The sequence below is a fragment of the Simochromis diagramma genome, unplaced genomic scaffold, assembly GCF_900408965.1.
Source record: "Simochromis diagramma unplaced genomic scaffold, fSimDia1.1 OVJJ01000197.1, whole genome shotgun sequence".
NCBI lineage: Eukaryota > Metazoa > Chordata > Actinopteri > Cichliformes > Cichlidae > Simochromis > Simochromis diagramma.
In genome coordinates, this window is record NW_024386935.1 from 668,342 (window position 1) to 685,251 (window position 16,910).

The following is a 16,910-nucleotide window of genomic DNA, read 5'->3' on the forward strand; positions in this document are numbered from 1 at the left end:
ATTCTTTACAAATCCTACCATGTGAATTCATGGATTTTTTTTTTCACATTCTGTCTCTCACAGTTGAAGTGTACCTCTGGTGCAAATTACTGACCTCTGTCATCATTTTAAGTGGGGGAACTTGCACAATCGGTGGCTGACTAAATACTTTTTTGCCCCACTGTATGCCTGCAACACAGTCTTCTTCATGATGTCATAATCCAGGCTATCTTCAATTGATAAACTGGTACACACCTCCTGGGCTTTGCCAACCAGTTTGCATTGCAATAGCAGTGGCCAAAACTCCTTCGGCCACTTAACGCGGCCGCTATAAGCTCAAAAGCGTTAAAATAGGAGTCCACTTCGGCCTCACGAAACGGGGGAACCAGTTTAACGTGCTTAGTGATGTCAAAACCTGTTGGGACAGCGGTGGACGTACTAGGATGACTAGAGGCAGATGTGGAGGGCTTTCGCTCCAGCTCCAAAGCTCTGACACGGAGGTGCATTGCTTGTACCTCAAGCTCTTTAGCACGGGTTTCCACCTCCCTTATGCGGAGGGTCAAATGGAGATCCTCCGTAGACCGCCCCGCCAGGGGTTCCCCGGCCGTACAAGACCCAGCTGCTTCAGACTCCGCCTCAGTAGCATCAGAGTCCACCTCAGCTGCATCAGAGTCCACCTCAGCTGCAACAGACTCCAACTCAGCTGCAACAGACTCCACCTCAGCCGGTAGCACGTCAACAGGACCTTTGGCATCCGGCTCCGGCTCAGCCTCCGGAGCCACCTCCACACCCCTGCCGCCAGGCTGCTCTACAGCTGCCTTCGGGGCAGGAAGGATGCCGCGCCCCACCAGCCCTACACACAAGGCGCCCTTAACCTCCGCTTTGCGGGCACCATAGGACACTTGAATATCATAACAACTAGCAATAATAAGCAAATCCGCTTTCCTGCACTTCACTATTTTATCCCATGAAGGCGAAGTAACAAAATCATCCAAAGAAAACTCCATAATCCCACACACCTACCACCCCCACACCAAGAAAACTGCCAAACAGACCAAAAAACACGAAAACCACAGAAAAAGGCAGAGGACGAGCCCCCAATTCATGTTACGACCCGTCTATAGGGCCAGGCCATAACATGAGTGAGGTACTCGCTTCCCCCCCAAGACCCAAGCAGCCACAAGAAACAAATCCGTTAGATACAAGGTGATTTATTTACAATGTGAAATAAAGGAACCAAACGGGAGTGTCAACACTTCAGGATGAGCCAAGGCCAAAACAATAAACAAAACAAATCTACACAAATCCCGCACCCCTGACCTTACCAAAACAAAGTCAAAAATAAAGACAGAGTCTGACCTCCTTAACTCACTCAAAACAGGAGAAAACTGGTGATCAAAAGAAACGGCAGCTCACCCCTACCCACTCCACTTCCACAGCTTTCAAGCGCACTGCAGCCAGCGGCTGCCACAGGACTACTGCTGGGTGATGAGGAGAAACGCGAGGACCTCTCCTGCTGTAGCACTCCAGCCTCCTTTTAATGGGCGGGTCCTCCAGCTGGAACTGTGAGGCCTGTGGGGCACTATCAGCCACTGAAACAGTAGACAAATGAATATTTTATACCTTAAGGCTGCCTGTTTATTTAAGGGAGATGAACAATACATTATAATTGTATATAATAATATCACAGATGATAGATTAAATAGGTTTTTGATAGATGCTTGTGCATTGTTAAAGTCTTATATGTTGAAATGATCTGAGTATGTCATCTGTTCAAAGCCTCTCCCAGTCAGTGCTGTTCTCTATGCCTGTCTTACTCTACATGATATTTTTTAACATCAGCATGCTAAAGGACTTGTTTGGAAGAGACTGCTATTTTATAGGCTAAAATATGTTTTTCTTCTGGGCCAAGCTGGTGAAAACACTTTATTATCCTCTAATAGATTTTTTAAATGCTTGGTGATGGTAGTACCCAAAACTAGCTGCATCAGGTACTTCCCTGTGTATTTGGAGAGGATCAGAAGTCCCAGGAATAAAAAAGCAACTAATTATTTATCTGCACAGCCGTACAAGTGGCTGACTGCTAGTTTGGTCCTCTGAGGCCGTGTCCTAGTCAGTGTGTCTCACTAGATTTCTCTCTCTTCTGTTAATTGAGAGTTTTTGTTTGTTTTGTGCAGTTCTGGTTAATAAGTGAAATTAATAAAAGCTGCAGAAATATTTTCGTTGCATTTCTGTTTGTTCTGTACTTGCTAACTGTCAGTTCAGAAGAAAATGTAGCTGCTGTCTTCCTGGTGCTGTTTGCCAACAAACCCGATAATTTACTTCAAAAAAATGCCTACATATATCAGGGCTCTAGAGTGCGACCAATTTGGTCGCAAATGCGACCAAATTTTTTAGTGGTGTGACTAAAAAAAAGTATTTGTTTGCACCTGTGCGACCAACTGTTCAGGTAGCAAAAAATAAATAAAAATCTGCAACCTTCCCTGTGGTCAGCAACAGACACACATTATGCCCCTATCGTGGACTAAACCAATCAGAGATAGTAAGGGGCGGGACCTCTCTGATTGGCCATGGTCCAGTTGAAAGTGCAGGTGGAAGTGGGAGGTGAGTAGCTTGAATAAAGCGATATCAACTCATTAAATCCTCAATCGACTTTTAAATATAACTGTGTTTTGCCAGAAACACCAGATTCTCAGATTAAAGCTCACAAAACCATTTCAACAACAACCAAACAGCAGATGAGAGCAGGTACACGGACTCCACACAAAGACGTAAACACAGACCCGACGCATCAGAATCAGCTTTGTCTTTCTCGGCTTTCTCACCCGACGGCCCGTAGACGGACACGCTGTCGGAGCTTAGCGATCCTGATGCGTCCGGTCCGCGCTGTGTTTACGTCTTTTTGCGCTGATTCTGAGCTGCAGGTTTTGTCTCTCCAACCAAAATTCACCGAGCCAGCAGCAAAAGAAGCAGCAAACTGCGCTTCACATTTGATCAATGTCGTCATGAATTTTGCTGTTTTGCTTCCACGACTATTAAAATCACACTTCATGCACAGCTAGCTCTCTCTCTCTCTCTCTCTGTACTTCAAGATAAGATAAGATAAGATAGAACTTTATTAATCCCTCGGGTGGGTTCCTCTGGGAAATTCGGTTTCCAAAAAAGCACAGCACCGACAGGAGTTACAGAGTTACAGAATATTATATATATATATATATATACACACACACACACACACACATATATAAATACAGAGACAAATATAAATAAAATATACGAAGGGGATAAATAGAATAAATAGGAATAAAAATAAAAATACAAGTGAATTGCACATTTCAAGTATTGAGGTCTATTGCACTGTTGACTATTTACAAAAGTATTGCACAAAGGTATTGTACAGTGAGGTGAAGAGGCACTACAGCTTAGTTGTTCCCCCCTCCTTTGTCCTCCTGTCTCCCCTCCCTCTCCCCTCCAGAGAGGAGTTAAACAGTTTGATGGCGTCTGGGACAAAGGAGTTTTTAAGTCTGTTAGTTCTTGTCTTGGGGAGAAGCAACCTGTCACTGAACAGACTCTTCTGGTTGTTAATGGCCGTGTGCAGAGGATGCCCAGCATTGTTCATAATGTCCAGCAGTTTCTTTAATGTCCTTTTCTCTGCCACTGTCACCAGAGTGTCCAGCTTCATGCCGACCACAGAGCTAGCAAGAACAAGAACAGTTTCCCGTCTCCAATCTCTGTTTTCTGTATTATTCATTCGCTTATTACCCACCAGTCTACCGTTGTTTACAGCGCTGTGGCTGCTGTCTTTTTCTTTTCTTTTTTTCACTTAAATGACCTCGGACAAGAAAGCCTAATTTCTGTTGTTCAATACTGAAGAAATTTAAACTTTATATGCAGAACATTGCAGAATATTTTTAAGGTTATCTGCTATGTGTGGGGCCTCCCTGCTGCTGCGGAGTCGGGGTGGTCTGCCTCTCCCCACCGCAGGGAAAAGGGCAACACCACCTGGGTCTGGGTGCAATTCCCCCCTCCAGGGGCAAGGGTACCTAGACCCGGTTTGTAGAGTACGCTTGGGGAGTGTGATTGTGTGTACAGCGTCTCTTTATGTCTGTCTCCACGTTGGTTGAGTGTGGAGTGAGTGCATATGAGAGCATGAGGGTGGGAATGGATGTTTGTGTCTGTGTGTGCCTGTATGTCTGTGTCTATATGTCAGGTTGGGTATCAGACGCCACCTCTCTGGGGACACCTCAGGCCCTCCAAGGTATGGAGGCCTATCTCCACCCACCACCACTTCCCCTGCCGGTGGCGGACTCCCTCAGGTGTCGGTGTGTTGGTGGTTCTTTGTGTCTGGGGGTGGGCGTCCAGGTACACACCGGCTCACTCCTTGGCGGCCGCTTATCGGGGCCTGGAGCCTGGGGCTCGCTCAGGCCACTTCGGAGGTGGGGTGCCCCCGGCCTCTCGGCCTGGGGCTCGGTCACTCAGGCACAGCTGGGGGCCGGCGGAGCTCACGGGCGCGTCACTGCAACTCCCCCTGGCTTCTGCTCCGCGGCTGCTGGGCGAGCCCTCATCTGGGACTCTCCTCAGCTCTTACTGGAACAGTGGCGCGGCTGCCCCTCTGTTGGTCTTCCATGGTCTCTTGTGTTCTGGGGGCCTCTGGATGTCTGGAGTTTTGATCTCCTCCATACCCGCTTCACACCCTGGAGGACGGGGCTGTGGCCCCCCCACACTCCCTAGCAGATCATTACATGGAGAAACCTTTGGAATGCAAGCATGCTGATCCACACAGGTATGCACACAGGTGTACACATGGGTATTCACAGACGCGGACTAAAGCTTTCTTGGCTGCTGCCTCAAAGCACACTGTGCGCTGTCTATCTTGCGTGCTGCACAATATCGTTTATTATTTAGTAACTATTGATATCTATGACTAGCTAGTTTATTGTGGTGGTGCTTTGTTTTCTCTATTATTATGTTGCTCTTTGTTGTTTGCTGTCTCCTCTGTTTGTTTGTTTTTTTGTTTGTTTGTTTTTTTCTCCATACAGGTGACCCAGGAGTTTTTTTTTTTTTTTCTTTTTTTTTTTCTCTCTCTTCCCCCCCCTTCTCACCGTCTCTTCTCCCCTTTGGTTTTCTTTCTTTCTCTCCCCCTCTTTCTCTCATTCATTCCCCCTGTCCTATTTATTAAAAAAATAAATAAATAAAAAATATAAAAAAATTAAAAAAAAAAAAAAAAAAAAAAAAAAAATGACAAAGGATGAACTGAAGCTCTGCCATCACGTAATGTCGCATACTGCTGTTTCTGATGTCATTTAAAAAAAAAAAAAAAAAAGGTTATCTGCTATAAAAAGCCAGACCAGGAAAATCTCCTTCATGTTTTTCTGTGTTTTATTCTCAGTTACTTTCACACAAAGGCATCTGCTGTGATGTTCACAATTCTGATGAAGTCAGTACTGATAAATGATCAGAATTATAATATTTCTGACTGTCTGAGGCTAAGTTGAATCGAATCGGGACTTTGAAAACTGGAATCGAATGGATTATAGAAATCAGTGATGATACCCAGCCCTAGTGAGCAGCCTAGGCACGACAGAAGTGGATGTAGCTGTAATAGGAAAAGAACTATTGCTAACTTTTCTGTTAAGGCCTGATCCTTCTGAAATTCATAGCCAGTGCTCTGACACGGTGTCATCAATCTTTGAATGCTGAAAAAGCCCAGTGTATCCAGAAAAACACATTATATTATATAAATTATTATAAAATTTGTGTGCGCCTAACTTTTGTGCCGGTACGCCTAACTTTTTAAAGTTAGGCGTACCGGTACGCCCATGGCAAAAGGTTAGTCTAGAGCCCTGTATATATTTATAAGCTGAGTTATTATATAACTGAATAATTATATCTTTCAATTCATAACTAATAATGTTTTATTCTAAATTTGTGTCTTTTAGCTTCTTCTGCTTATTATTGTTATCCATCCACTTTCTTCTGCTTATCAAGGACTAGTTTACCCGGGCAGCAGCCTAAGCAGAGAAGCCCACATCTCCCTCTCCCCAGCCACCTCCTCCACTTCTTCTGGGATAACACCAAGACATCCTCAGGCCAGCTGAGAGATATAGCCTCTCCAGAGTGTCCTAGGTCTGCCCTGGGCCTCTTTCTCCTTTTCTCATCAGCCTCTCTTCAACGTGTAGGAATAGCAGCTCTACTCTGAGCCCCTTTTGAGTAACTGAACTCCTCAGCCTGTCTTTAAGGGAGAGGCAACACCCTTAGAGAAAGCTCGTGTTTTTCATCTGTCAGTCCTCTGCTCACCTGTCCCCAAACTCGTAAACAAGAGAAGATTAAACTCCTCCGCTTGATGCTGCAAGTCATTGTTTTTTATTGTCTTTTTCTTAATATATTCAGATAATTTAAAAAATATATGTACAACAGTTTGTTTATGCAGTCAGCATTTGTATATATACAGCAGTATTCTCAAACAAGCAACAGTGAACACACCTGTGTGAGGCAAATTCCACAATCACAGTTCAATCAGTCCCCCCACCCTGACACTTTTTTCCACTTTAAGTGAGGAAATGGAATTAAATCTGGACACATCTTTATCTTTTTTGGACATATCAACATATCTTTTTAAGGTTAAGAGAATATGGTCATCAGATTGGAGAAGCTGAACAATCAGAGCTGTGATAATGATATTTAAGGATATTTAAGGTGTGTTGACTGGTTCATAACGTCAGCTCATGTGAGAAAACATCCCATGCTAAAAGTTGCCGCTAGCTGCTGGTTGATGGTGAATTTATTGTGTGTTTCCACAGTCTGTACAGATGAAGAGTAGCAGAGCTGGAGATAAGGCAGGAGGAAAAGTTGACTCAATTCAATTTCAGTTTATTTATATAGCGTTAATCACAACAACAGTCACCTCAAGACACTTTATACTGCAAGGTGGAGGCCCTATTGTAATACAGAGAAAACTAAATGATCAAAACAACCCCTTTTGAGCGAGCACTTGGTGACTGTGGGAAGGAAAAACACCATTTTAACTGGAAGAAACTTCCAGCAGAACCAGGTATAGGGAGGGGCAGCCTCTGAGGACTGGTTGGGGTTGAGGGGAGGGAGAAAGGACAAAGGACACGCTGTGGAAGAGAGCCACTCTATGAGCTGTTCATTCAGTTTGTGGTTTAGCTTGACTCCATGACGTTTCTGAACTAATGCTTTGCTCAATTAATGTTGCAATGAATTATGGGTGGATTTTACTGATATTCTATCTTTATGTTGTCACCAAACAGATCTACAGATTTGGGATTAGCTACAGGCTCCTCCACCTCCGCTGGCTTTTCTGTCCTGCCCAGGATGGCGCCCCCGGTGCCCCCTCGTCAGGTCTAGCAGTCCTACTGTCCATCCAACAGCTCCTTCTCCCCTCTTACAGCCCCTATGGGAGCTCCATCTGTGGTGGCCACAGGCCTTACAGCTACAGCTACGGTGGCGGCTACAGCCTGGGAGGATACAGACACACACCTCACCTTGAGGACATCCCCCCAGCAGGTTTGTGCAGCAGGCTGAAGAGATGGAACAGCAAGCACTCACATATTCATATGAGTACATTTTGTTGTTTTGAGAGGTGTACTCAACACAGGACAGTGGCTGCAGGTGCTAATTGTTTTGAGTTAAAAGTAATTAAGGATGCTGTTGCAAAGTTTGATAATAGAATCCGAACCTGGTAATGTTCAGGGCTGCAGTACACGTGTAAAGATGAGTCTGCTTGTACGACATCATATGTGCCTTTGTGTAACTCAGTGACAAATAAATTGGGTACCATAGCTCCATATGCCATTAGTTACTTTAAAAGTGTGAGGAAAAGCAGAAGGACTTGTTTTTGGTTAAGACCAGTTAAAATTATGAATGTCTTTCATTCAGTTTCCTTGCTTGGTTTAGACACTAACTGGGCGAGCGAGGAGGACAACCACGTGGTGGCCAGAGGAGAATATGACTTTACAGCTGCTTCTCAGGAGGAGCTTTCTATGCGAGCTGGAGAGATGCTCAACCTCGCTCCTAAAGGTGATGAGCTTTTTACTAGCTGCGGGACATTTGATTCTGAGTGCTTGGACCCAAAACCTTCTATTTTTGTTTTCCTTATCTTAGAAATAACAGATGAGGGCTCTTCTTTTGTGTGTGCGTGCCCCATGTTTACAACTATCTCCCTCGTGTTTAGAGCTACAGCCCCGTGTGCGTGGCTGGCTCCTGGCCAGCGTGGACGGTGAGACCACCGGCTCGTCCCAGCAAACTACGTTAAGATCCTCAGTTCACAATTGGACGTCACTGATCACGTGACTGTGGCCAAACGAATCAAGCATCGACAGAGTGCTTCTGAAGCGGTGTGTTGGTGTTTTTTGACACACGCGCCAGAGCGTCAGCTTCAAGCTGGCCATCACTAATTTATAGCATTCGTCCTCTTGTGTGCGTTACTGGTCCGTCTGTGTTCCTCCATGCTTTTTTTCCTGCTTGTCAGCCTTTGTGTTTTAACTCCATTCCCTCGTGTCCAGGTTTGTTATTTGGTTCTCAGCTTTCCCAGTTTAGGTTTTCCTAGTTTTGTTTCTCGCCTCCCTCGCCTTTGTTTGTATGTCACTCTCCATAAATAAAGCTCACTCACATCAGCAGTGCCTGCATCTTGGGTCCTCCATTCATATCTCGATACGCAAACCCTGACATTTATTGTGTAGTTACATACTGCTAGGAAGTGCTGACAAAATATGAAATTATGACGCTATTTATGTAGAGGCACAGTACTAACACAGAACAGCGGGGACACAGAACCAAAACCTAAGAACTAACAAAGACACGTCAAGAAATCAAAAATTAGTAAAACAAAATAGAAAACACTGAGCCAGCGACCCAGGACCGTGACATTCAGTTTCTCAAGGAGTAATCAAAGCAAACATTTTTTTCTTTTTTTGAATAAGAGATTTCCTTTATGTGTTACATGATGGTGTAAGTTCCAGCACAGCTCATTTAGTTTGCAGAAGTGCTCTGAGGCCCCTATGAAACACATAATTGAAAGAATCTAATAAATTCGAGGGGTGCAGTAGCTGTAGTATGGTCAAAGGAGCTTGACCATACTACCACCTTATCATGCGAATTCCTGAGATCAGGAATGATAAGGTGGGGCCAGGTTTCACAGTGAGCTCACCCGAAACTCTGGCTGATTGGGACCCACACCCAGTTTCACACCTTGGCTCAGGCGATTAGAGGATCATCAGGGGACATTTTGTCCCTCTGTGGGGGGAAACTCCCACTAGGTTTATATCTGGGATTCTCCACCATTTGACCTTAGAACTGAAGAAGCTTCTTGGATGAGAGGTGAAACGTCTACAAGTAACTTAAAGAAGTCCAGACGCTTTTCTTTGCAAGCTCCTTTGACTACGATGACCTGGATGACTGAGAACCTTCACAGACATATAGCTGTAGTATGACTTTTTGTTCTCATGCTGCATGACGACTTTACTTTTTTCTTTTTTTTTGGTGGGAGGAAGTTGACATCTCAGTCCATTGTGACGTGCAGATCTTTGACTGGCTTATGAACTCCGTCAGGAGGAACTCGGCAGGAGAGGGAAACAAGGACAAACAAACCCGGCTTGGGGTGATGCTCATGTGTGCCCAGGTGTATGATGTGGCTCTTTGCGGTGACACAGTAAAAAATGTGGCTCTTTGTCTGTGACTGGTTGGCTGCCCCAGCCCTGGCCCTTCATGTATTTCAGTAATGTCTTTTTCTCCCATCTCCTCCTCTCGTTTACATGTTTTGCCCTTGTGACCCATTCCTTCTGTCACGTGTGTTTCCCCCCCAGCCATCATGCTCTGCTTGTGCTTAGTTATGTCCATGTCTCATCTCCAGTCCCCTTTTCCCTCTGTATGTATTCACAGTGTACGTGTTCCTCGTCGGTTCGTCATGCTAAGTCTGCGTGTCTTATTCCGTCATGTGTCATGTATCACTCCAAATCTCACTGACTTTAACTAATAATAACTGTTTGCTGAGTGTTATGTCTAAAAGGTATTGCACAATCGCCTCTAGTAGAGGATCAGGCTTGTTTTCCACTGATAATGGATTTTAACATGACTGACCAATGATTGTGGAGCACGTCAATGTAGGATCTTATAAATACAACGAGCAAACTTAAATGTTTTAAAATGTTCAAAACTTAATATATTATATTTCTGAAGTATGATGGAAGTTTTTTCATATTTAAAAAAAAAAATCCAATTTCATATGATCAAATTTATGTCAAAAAGTTCATATTTATTCCCTCCTATGTCATGTGTGAGTACTGTACTGTAAATGTCATATATATCAGATGATACTGATAACCTAATGCTAATTGCAATAACTATGCAGAGGTCTCTAGGCCTCGACTTTTATGGAGCATGTGAAGTTTGGGGCAGAGTGGACAAAGAAAAGTTTCTCAGCAGGTTCAACAGGTTGCTACAACACAGGCCGATGGAGTATTGCACTCACTCATCCAAACTGGCAAACATGTAACATACACTCTAAGACTGATCCTGCTTTTTACTCTGTTGAGTATTGCAGCATCGACAGCGATCAACTCGAAGGAAAATGACGACGGAGGCAAAAATGTCCTTAATATTTTGGGAACTTTATTCCTCATCAACATGCGGCAAAACTTTTCTCATGGGTGCCATTTTCGTTGTGGTATACTTTTTTTTTCTTAGGGGCGTGATGACGCAGCATCCATGCTCTTACAATGAAACATTGCCTCCTTGTGGTGGCAACTAAAATACTGTCTCTGTTAAACCACAGTAACCATAATGCAGTTAAACACTGTACAACATGAGTACACACAATGAATATCTTAACACCCCCTCTTGTACTCAGGTTGCTGGAATCAAAGAAAAGTTGTACAATAAACGATAAACAGTTGTACAATCTCTACCACACTTCCTTTTTTCTTTTTCTCTCTTTTTTTTCTTTTAAGCACCAAACATAACGTTAGCAAACTTAGCAAGTTTTAGCTTAGAAACAGGTTTGGTCATAACATCTGCAACCATTTCTTCAGTGGTGCAATATAACAGACACATTTTCTCTTCATTTACAATGGACCTTACAAAATGATATTTAATGTCCACATGTTTGCACCTCTGTCGGCTCACAGGGTTTTTAGCCAGGGCAATTGTTCCCTGGTTGTCCTCGTACACTATTGTTTGAGTGTAGCTGTAGTCATCTATACCTTTCAAAAGCTGTTCTAAATATATACACTCTTGCATTGTGGAATCCAGAGCCATATACTCTGCTTCACAAGTAGAGAGCGCCACAGTGGGCTGTTTCTTGGTCTTCCATGAAACTAAAGAACTGTTGTTACATAGACGTACACAGTAACCAGTAGTGCTGCGTCTGTCGGCAGTGTCACCTGCCCAGTCAGCATCACTGTAGGCCACTAGACCCAAATTTTCATCTGTGTTTCTTCTAAAACACAACTTCTTATCTTTGGACCCTTTGAGATATCTCAACACATGTTTCACAGTTCCCCACTGTTCTTCTGTAGGCTCATGGAAATGTTGTGATAACTTGCTTACCACAAAACTCAGGTCAGGACGGGTACCTGATGCGAGGTATATAAGACTGCCTACAGCCTCTCTATACATCCTCACATCTCTTATCTTAGTAGCACCTTCTGTGTAACACAACTTCTGATCACAGGGAGTTCCTCTGGGTTTACAGTTCTGCATGTTAAACCTCATCAGTATCTTGTTGGCATAGGTTTCTTGTGACATTGTTACACATCCATCAGACTGAGTGAAATCAATACCCAGAAAATGCTTAAGTCTGCCCAAGTCTTTCATCTTAAATTTGACTGAAAGCATTTCTTTCGCATCCTTCATTACCTTTTCATTGCCAGCAGCAATAATCAGGTCGTCCACCCAGATGATCATAATCACCTTACCATCTTTTGTCTCTTTGGTATAAACACAGTGGTCTGCTGGGTTTTGCCTGAAACTGTTCGCTGTTAGGTATTCATGCAAGATCCTATTCCAGTTACGACCAGATTGTTTTAACCCATACAAGGATTTTTATAATCTACAGACTAGCCCTTCTCCCTCTTCATAACCTTCTGGCTGATCAATGTAGATTTCATAATCAATGGGAGCGTGTAAATATGCTGTCTTCACATCCATTTGATGGAGTAACAGGTTCTCCTGCGCTGCTTTCTGTAACAAAACTCTTATGCTGGTTAAGTTGGCTGTTGGTGAGAATGTCTCTCCATAATCTATCCCCAACTGTTGGCTGTAACCTTTGGCTACGAACCTTGCCTTGTATCTGTCGTTTCCCTCAATGTCACTCTTAACGGAATAAACCCACTCCCCCCCCACTGTTTTCTTTCCCTTTGGCAAAGTGGTTAGGGTGAAAGTGTCATTTTCCCGTAACGAGTGAATTTCTTCATCCATGGCTTTGATCCAGTTCTTTGAGTTAGCTGATTCTATGGCTTCCTTAAATGTGTTTGGGACACCACACACTGCCCTGTAGCAGTAGTCTATGGTAGTGTGGATCTCATCGCTGCCACTGTTGGCAGCTACAAAGTCATTTAAATGTCCCGGTTTTCTTCTCTCCCTAAGAGGATACCTTTTGTTGACAAATCCATCACTTGTCACACTTGTCTCTTTTCGTTCACGCTCATCAGGTATACCACTTTGTGGACTTGTCTGTCACAATAGGTTCTGGAACCTCATTGTCCTTGTCACCTTTCTCTGAAGGTCTGTTAGCCATAGGCTGTCTTGCTCTGCTACAGTCATCATTTAGTTCTCCCTCATCTGTCTGTGTTTGTCTTTCTACATTTACTTTGCTCACAAACTTAACAAGTCTATGTTTCTGAACTTTCTCAGTTTCAGGGTGGTAAACTAAGTAGGCGGGACTGTTCTTATCATAACCTACAAAGAAACCTTGGTCACATTTTGAATCAAGTTTCCCCTTGTCCTGTTTGTATGCATAGCACACAGACCCAAATTTCTGCATTTTTGACAAGTCTGGCTTTTTACCTGTCAGCATTTGGTAGGGTGTTTTCCCTGTTCGCTTATTAAAGCATCTGTTCCGTGTTACAGCAGCAGTTTGAATGGCATAGTTCCATAGGCATTTCGGTAGCTGACTCTCAATTAGCATGCACTTGCCCATCTCGAAAAGAGTACGCCACCCCTTCTCGGCTGTACCGTTCTGATGGGGTGAGTACGGGGCTGATGTCTCATGCTTAATGCCATTTTTCCTTAACAGAGTTTGGAAATCTCTGCATGTGAACTCTGTCCCATTGTCTGATCTAATGCATTTTATGTTGCCATATGGTGCAACATCCGCTAGAAATTTCTCTGTTGCCTGCACTGTATCAGTTTTCGTCTTCAGGAAGTATACAAACACTGAGTTTGAATAATCATCAGTGAATGACTGCACATATTTGTACCCATCAATAGATTCAGTGGCTATCGGACCTGCTAAATCTGTGTGTACCATTTGTAAAGGAGCCTTTGCTCTTGTATCAGGATCTCTGTTTCGGGTTTGTGCAAACTTTCCCTGGATACACACTTCACATTCCTTTTCAGGTCTATTGGTTCTCCCCTTAATCTGCATACCGTTAACCACACCTTGCAATCTTACTACATCTTCATAGTTGCAATGACCTAATATCTCATGCCATGCCTGTATGTCATGACAGGTGTTACACTTATCATTACCCTCAACTTCAGTCTGCAAATAGTACAACTTGCCATACACATGAATGTTAAAGTTAGTACCGTCTTTGTGGGTCAACGTGTCCTGCCCTTGTTTAAAGGTGACTGTTGCTCCTAATGAAGTGGCTGACTTTACAGAGAATATGTTCTGGGGGTATGATGGAATAAACAGCGCATCTTTCAGCGTTGCTTTGCGTCGCTGGCCTGTATTGTCAATCAGGAACACCTCTGCGTCCCCCCTCTGTTGGGCGACGCCTCTGCACTGGGTACCGTCTGCCAGTTCTATGCTGTGTGACTCCGGTCTGAACGCGTCGTCGAAGCTCTTGAACTTGGCGATGCTGTTAATGATGTGTGAGGTAGCCCCAGTGTCCACCAACAGGCCTTTCTCCTCAATGCTGTACGCTGACTGCTGGACTTTGATGTCTACGCCCTTAATCCTGAAGGCATAATCTGGCGTTTCTGCTTTGGATCCGTTGCCGCTCTCATCTGCGACTTTCCGCGCGCCATCTTGTTTGTCTTTATGTCTACATGTGGTATCACTGTGTGTGCTGCTTTTGCAATGACTGCACCACGTCCTCCGTCTGCACACTTTTGCTCGGTGGCCTTTTAGTCCACACTTGAAACACACAATGTCCACATCGCTCTTGTATCTGCATTGTGCGCTGGATCTCGTGTGCTCACGCCCGGTTCTTCCTCCTGTTTTCATTACGTTGTCGCTACACTCGGATGCGCTTGACTTTTCAGTGTCTTCGAAACTCCGTAGCTTTGTTTTGAACTCAGCAAATGTCATATCGTCTTTATCGTGAGTAACGTGTATTGCAAATGGCTTAAAACTTTCAGGTAGACCTTTTAAAACCATAGCAATCAATAATCCATCACCTAAAGTCTCACCCGCATTGCGCAGTGCTGTAATGGCGGCCTCTGCTCTGATGACATAGTCTGTGACAGTCTCTTCCCTCTTTTTCTGAAGCGATGATAGCGTGGTGTACAGGTTGATGATTCGGGGCTTCCCCTTTCCAGCGTAGTAGTCCCTCAGTATTTCTAATGCTCTTCTCCCATTATCAGGGGCATCTCTCATAATCAGTGAGAGGCTTTTATCGTCCAAAAATTGGATTAACTCGGCGTAAGCGTCAGCGTTCTTCTTACTGTCTGCTGCTACTTCAGCCTCACTGTTCGGTTCCTTCAGAACAGTGGCTTTTAATCCCAACAAGTGCAAATATCCTAGCACCTTAGTTTCCCAAAGTTCATATCTGGTCTCATCTCCGTCAAACATGAGTCGAGGCAGCCTGCTTGCTCCTCGTTGATCCATGTTGTTATTTAGCCGTTAGCCCGCTATCCGTTGTGGCTCCGGATCTTCATGAGAAAAAACTTTTCTTCGAGTCGGCCCTGGGCCCATAACCTGTTGAGTATTGCAGCATCGACAGCGATCAACTCGAAGGAAAATGACGACGGAGGCAAAAATGTCCTTAATATTTTGGGAACTTTATTCCTCATCAACATGCGGCAAAACTTTTCTCATGGGTGCCATTTTCGTTGTGGTATACTTTTTTTTTCTTAGGGGCGTGATGACGCAGCATCCATGCTCTTACAATGAAACAGTGCCTCCTTGTGGTGGCAACTAAAATACTGTCTCTGTTAAACCACAGTAACCATAATGCAGTTAAACACTGTACAACATGAGTACACACAATGAATATCTTAACATACTCCTTTGCTATGATTTAATTTGATATTATGTAGCCTTGGAGACAGTTTACATAGATTAGAATGTTAGATTCCTGTGATGTCATCAATGCCCGATGTTTTGTTTTAATGCCTTGTGATAGTTCTAAGTGCAGACAAAATCAGAGTTCAAGTGAGTTTAGTCCAATTTTGAACCAGTTTCTGACATGTGGTCAAAATCTTGGCCGACCTTTACCACACCACGTGCTGTGGGTGTGCGTAAATATCTAGGTGAGTAAAGTCTCCTTTACCTGTTAAATTCAATTTGTTTAATTTGGGGCTTTTACTTCAGGTGTTTTGATTCAGTAACCAAATGATCTTTGTACAACCTGCAGACCGCCACACTGATCCCTGGTTCCCCTGGTGTATCTACACACAGCACATACAAAAGTCACACTAAAGGTAAGAAGTACATAGGTAAGTTCACACCACACCTGCAGTGATAGAGCCTCTTTCCCAAGCTCTCAGAGTTTAACTGGTATCCACCTGCACTCTTGGTGGCGCTGTCACTTGGTGTTCGCTCGCTCTGCGGTAGAGTATCACTTCCTGTTCCTGCTCAAACACAGTGGTGTTTCTGAGTAGCTTATTTGCTTAGCAATTTAATTAAAAACTTTTAAATACATTCTTTTTTCATAGTATAATCTTCACATGCTTCATCCGAAGCACACTTTCTGTGTACTCACTACCTAATTTATAGCCAAAGTATTCACTCACTGTCTCTGTACTGTTAGCTGACTCGTTAGCACCATGGCTACTTCACCTGTCCCTCCTGCACTTTCTTGCTCATTGTGTCAGATGTTTAGTTACTCCTCGGCCTCCTTTAGCAGTAATGATATCTGTAACAAATGTCGCATATTTGCAGCTCTGGAGGCCAGGATTACTGAATTGGAGACTCGGCTTCGCAACCTTCATTCACCCGTAGCTAGCCAGGCCCCTGTAGCTGGTGCAGCCGAAGATAGCGTAGGCCCCGCTAGCTGTTCCCCGGCAGACCCCAAGCAGCTGGGGAAAGAGGGCGGCTGGGTCACGGTGAGGAGGAAGCATAGTCCTAAACAGAAGCCCCAGGTACACCACCAACCCGTTCATGTGTGTAACCGTTTTTCCCCATTCGGCGACACACCCGCCGGGGGTCAAACTCTGGTAATTGGTGATTCTGTTCTCAGACATGTGAAGCTAGAGACACCGGCAACCATAGTCAATTGTCTTCCAGGGGCCAGAGCAGGCGACACTGAAGGAAATTTAAAACTGCTGGCTAAGGGTAAACGTAAATTCAGTAAGATCATAATTCACGTCGGCAGTAATGACACCCAGTTACGCCAATTGGAGGTCACTAAAATCAATATTGAATCGGTGTGCAACTTTGCCAAAACAATGTCGGAGTTTTCTCTGGTCCCCTCCCCAATCAGACCAGGAGTGACATGTTTAGCCGCATGTTCTCCTTAAATTGCTGGCTGTCTGAGTGGTGTCCCAGAAACGATGTGGGCTTCATAGATAATTGGCAAACCTTC

General features: G+C 44.2%; 2 protein-coding genes and 1 long non-coding RNA gene across 3 annotated transcripts in view; 2 read left to right on the forward strand and 1 right to left on the reverse strand.

Annotated features, from left to right (window-relative positions):
• LOC120736835 (cadherin-1-like) overlaps positions 1-16,910 on the forward strand; it is a 271,472-nt gene that overhangs the window by 132,251 nt on the left and 122,311 nt on the right. The window lies entirely within an intron of this gene.
• Positions 5,774-9,155, forward strand: LOC120736845 (probable peroxisomal membrane protein PEX13). The gene is made up of 3 exons (XM_040037184.1): positions 5,774-7,506; positions 7,897-8,019; positions 8,174-9,155. The coding sequence occupies exons 1-3, from the start codon at positions 7,173-7,175 to the stop codon at positions 8,290-8,292; spliced, it is 576 nt and encodes a 191-aa protein (XP_039893118.1). The 5' UTR covers positions 5,774-7,172; the 3' UTR covers positions 8,293-9,155.
• On the reverse strand, positions 9,761-15,197 carry LOC120736853. The gene is made up of 2 exons (XR_005696623.1): positions 15,083-15,197; positions 9,761-10,524 (listed from the first exon to the last, which is right to left on the reverse strand). It is a non-coding gene; the product is annotated as an uncharacterized LOC120736853 (long non-coding RNA).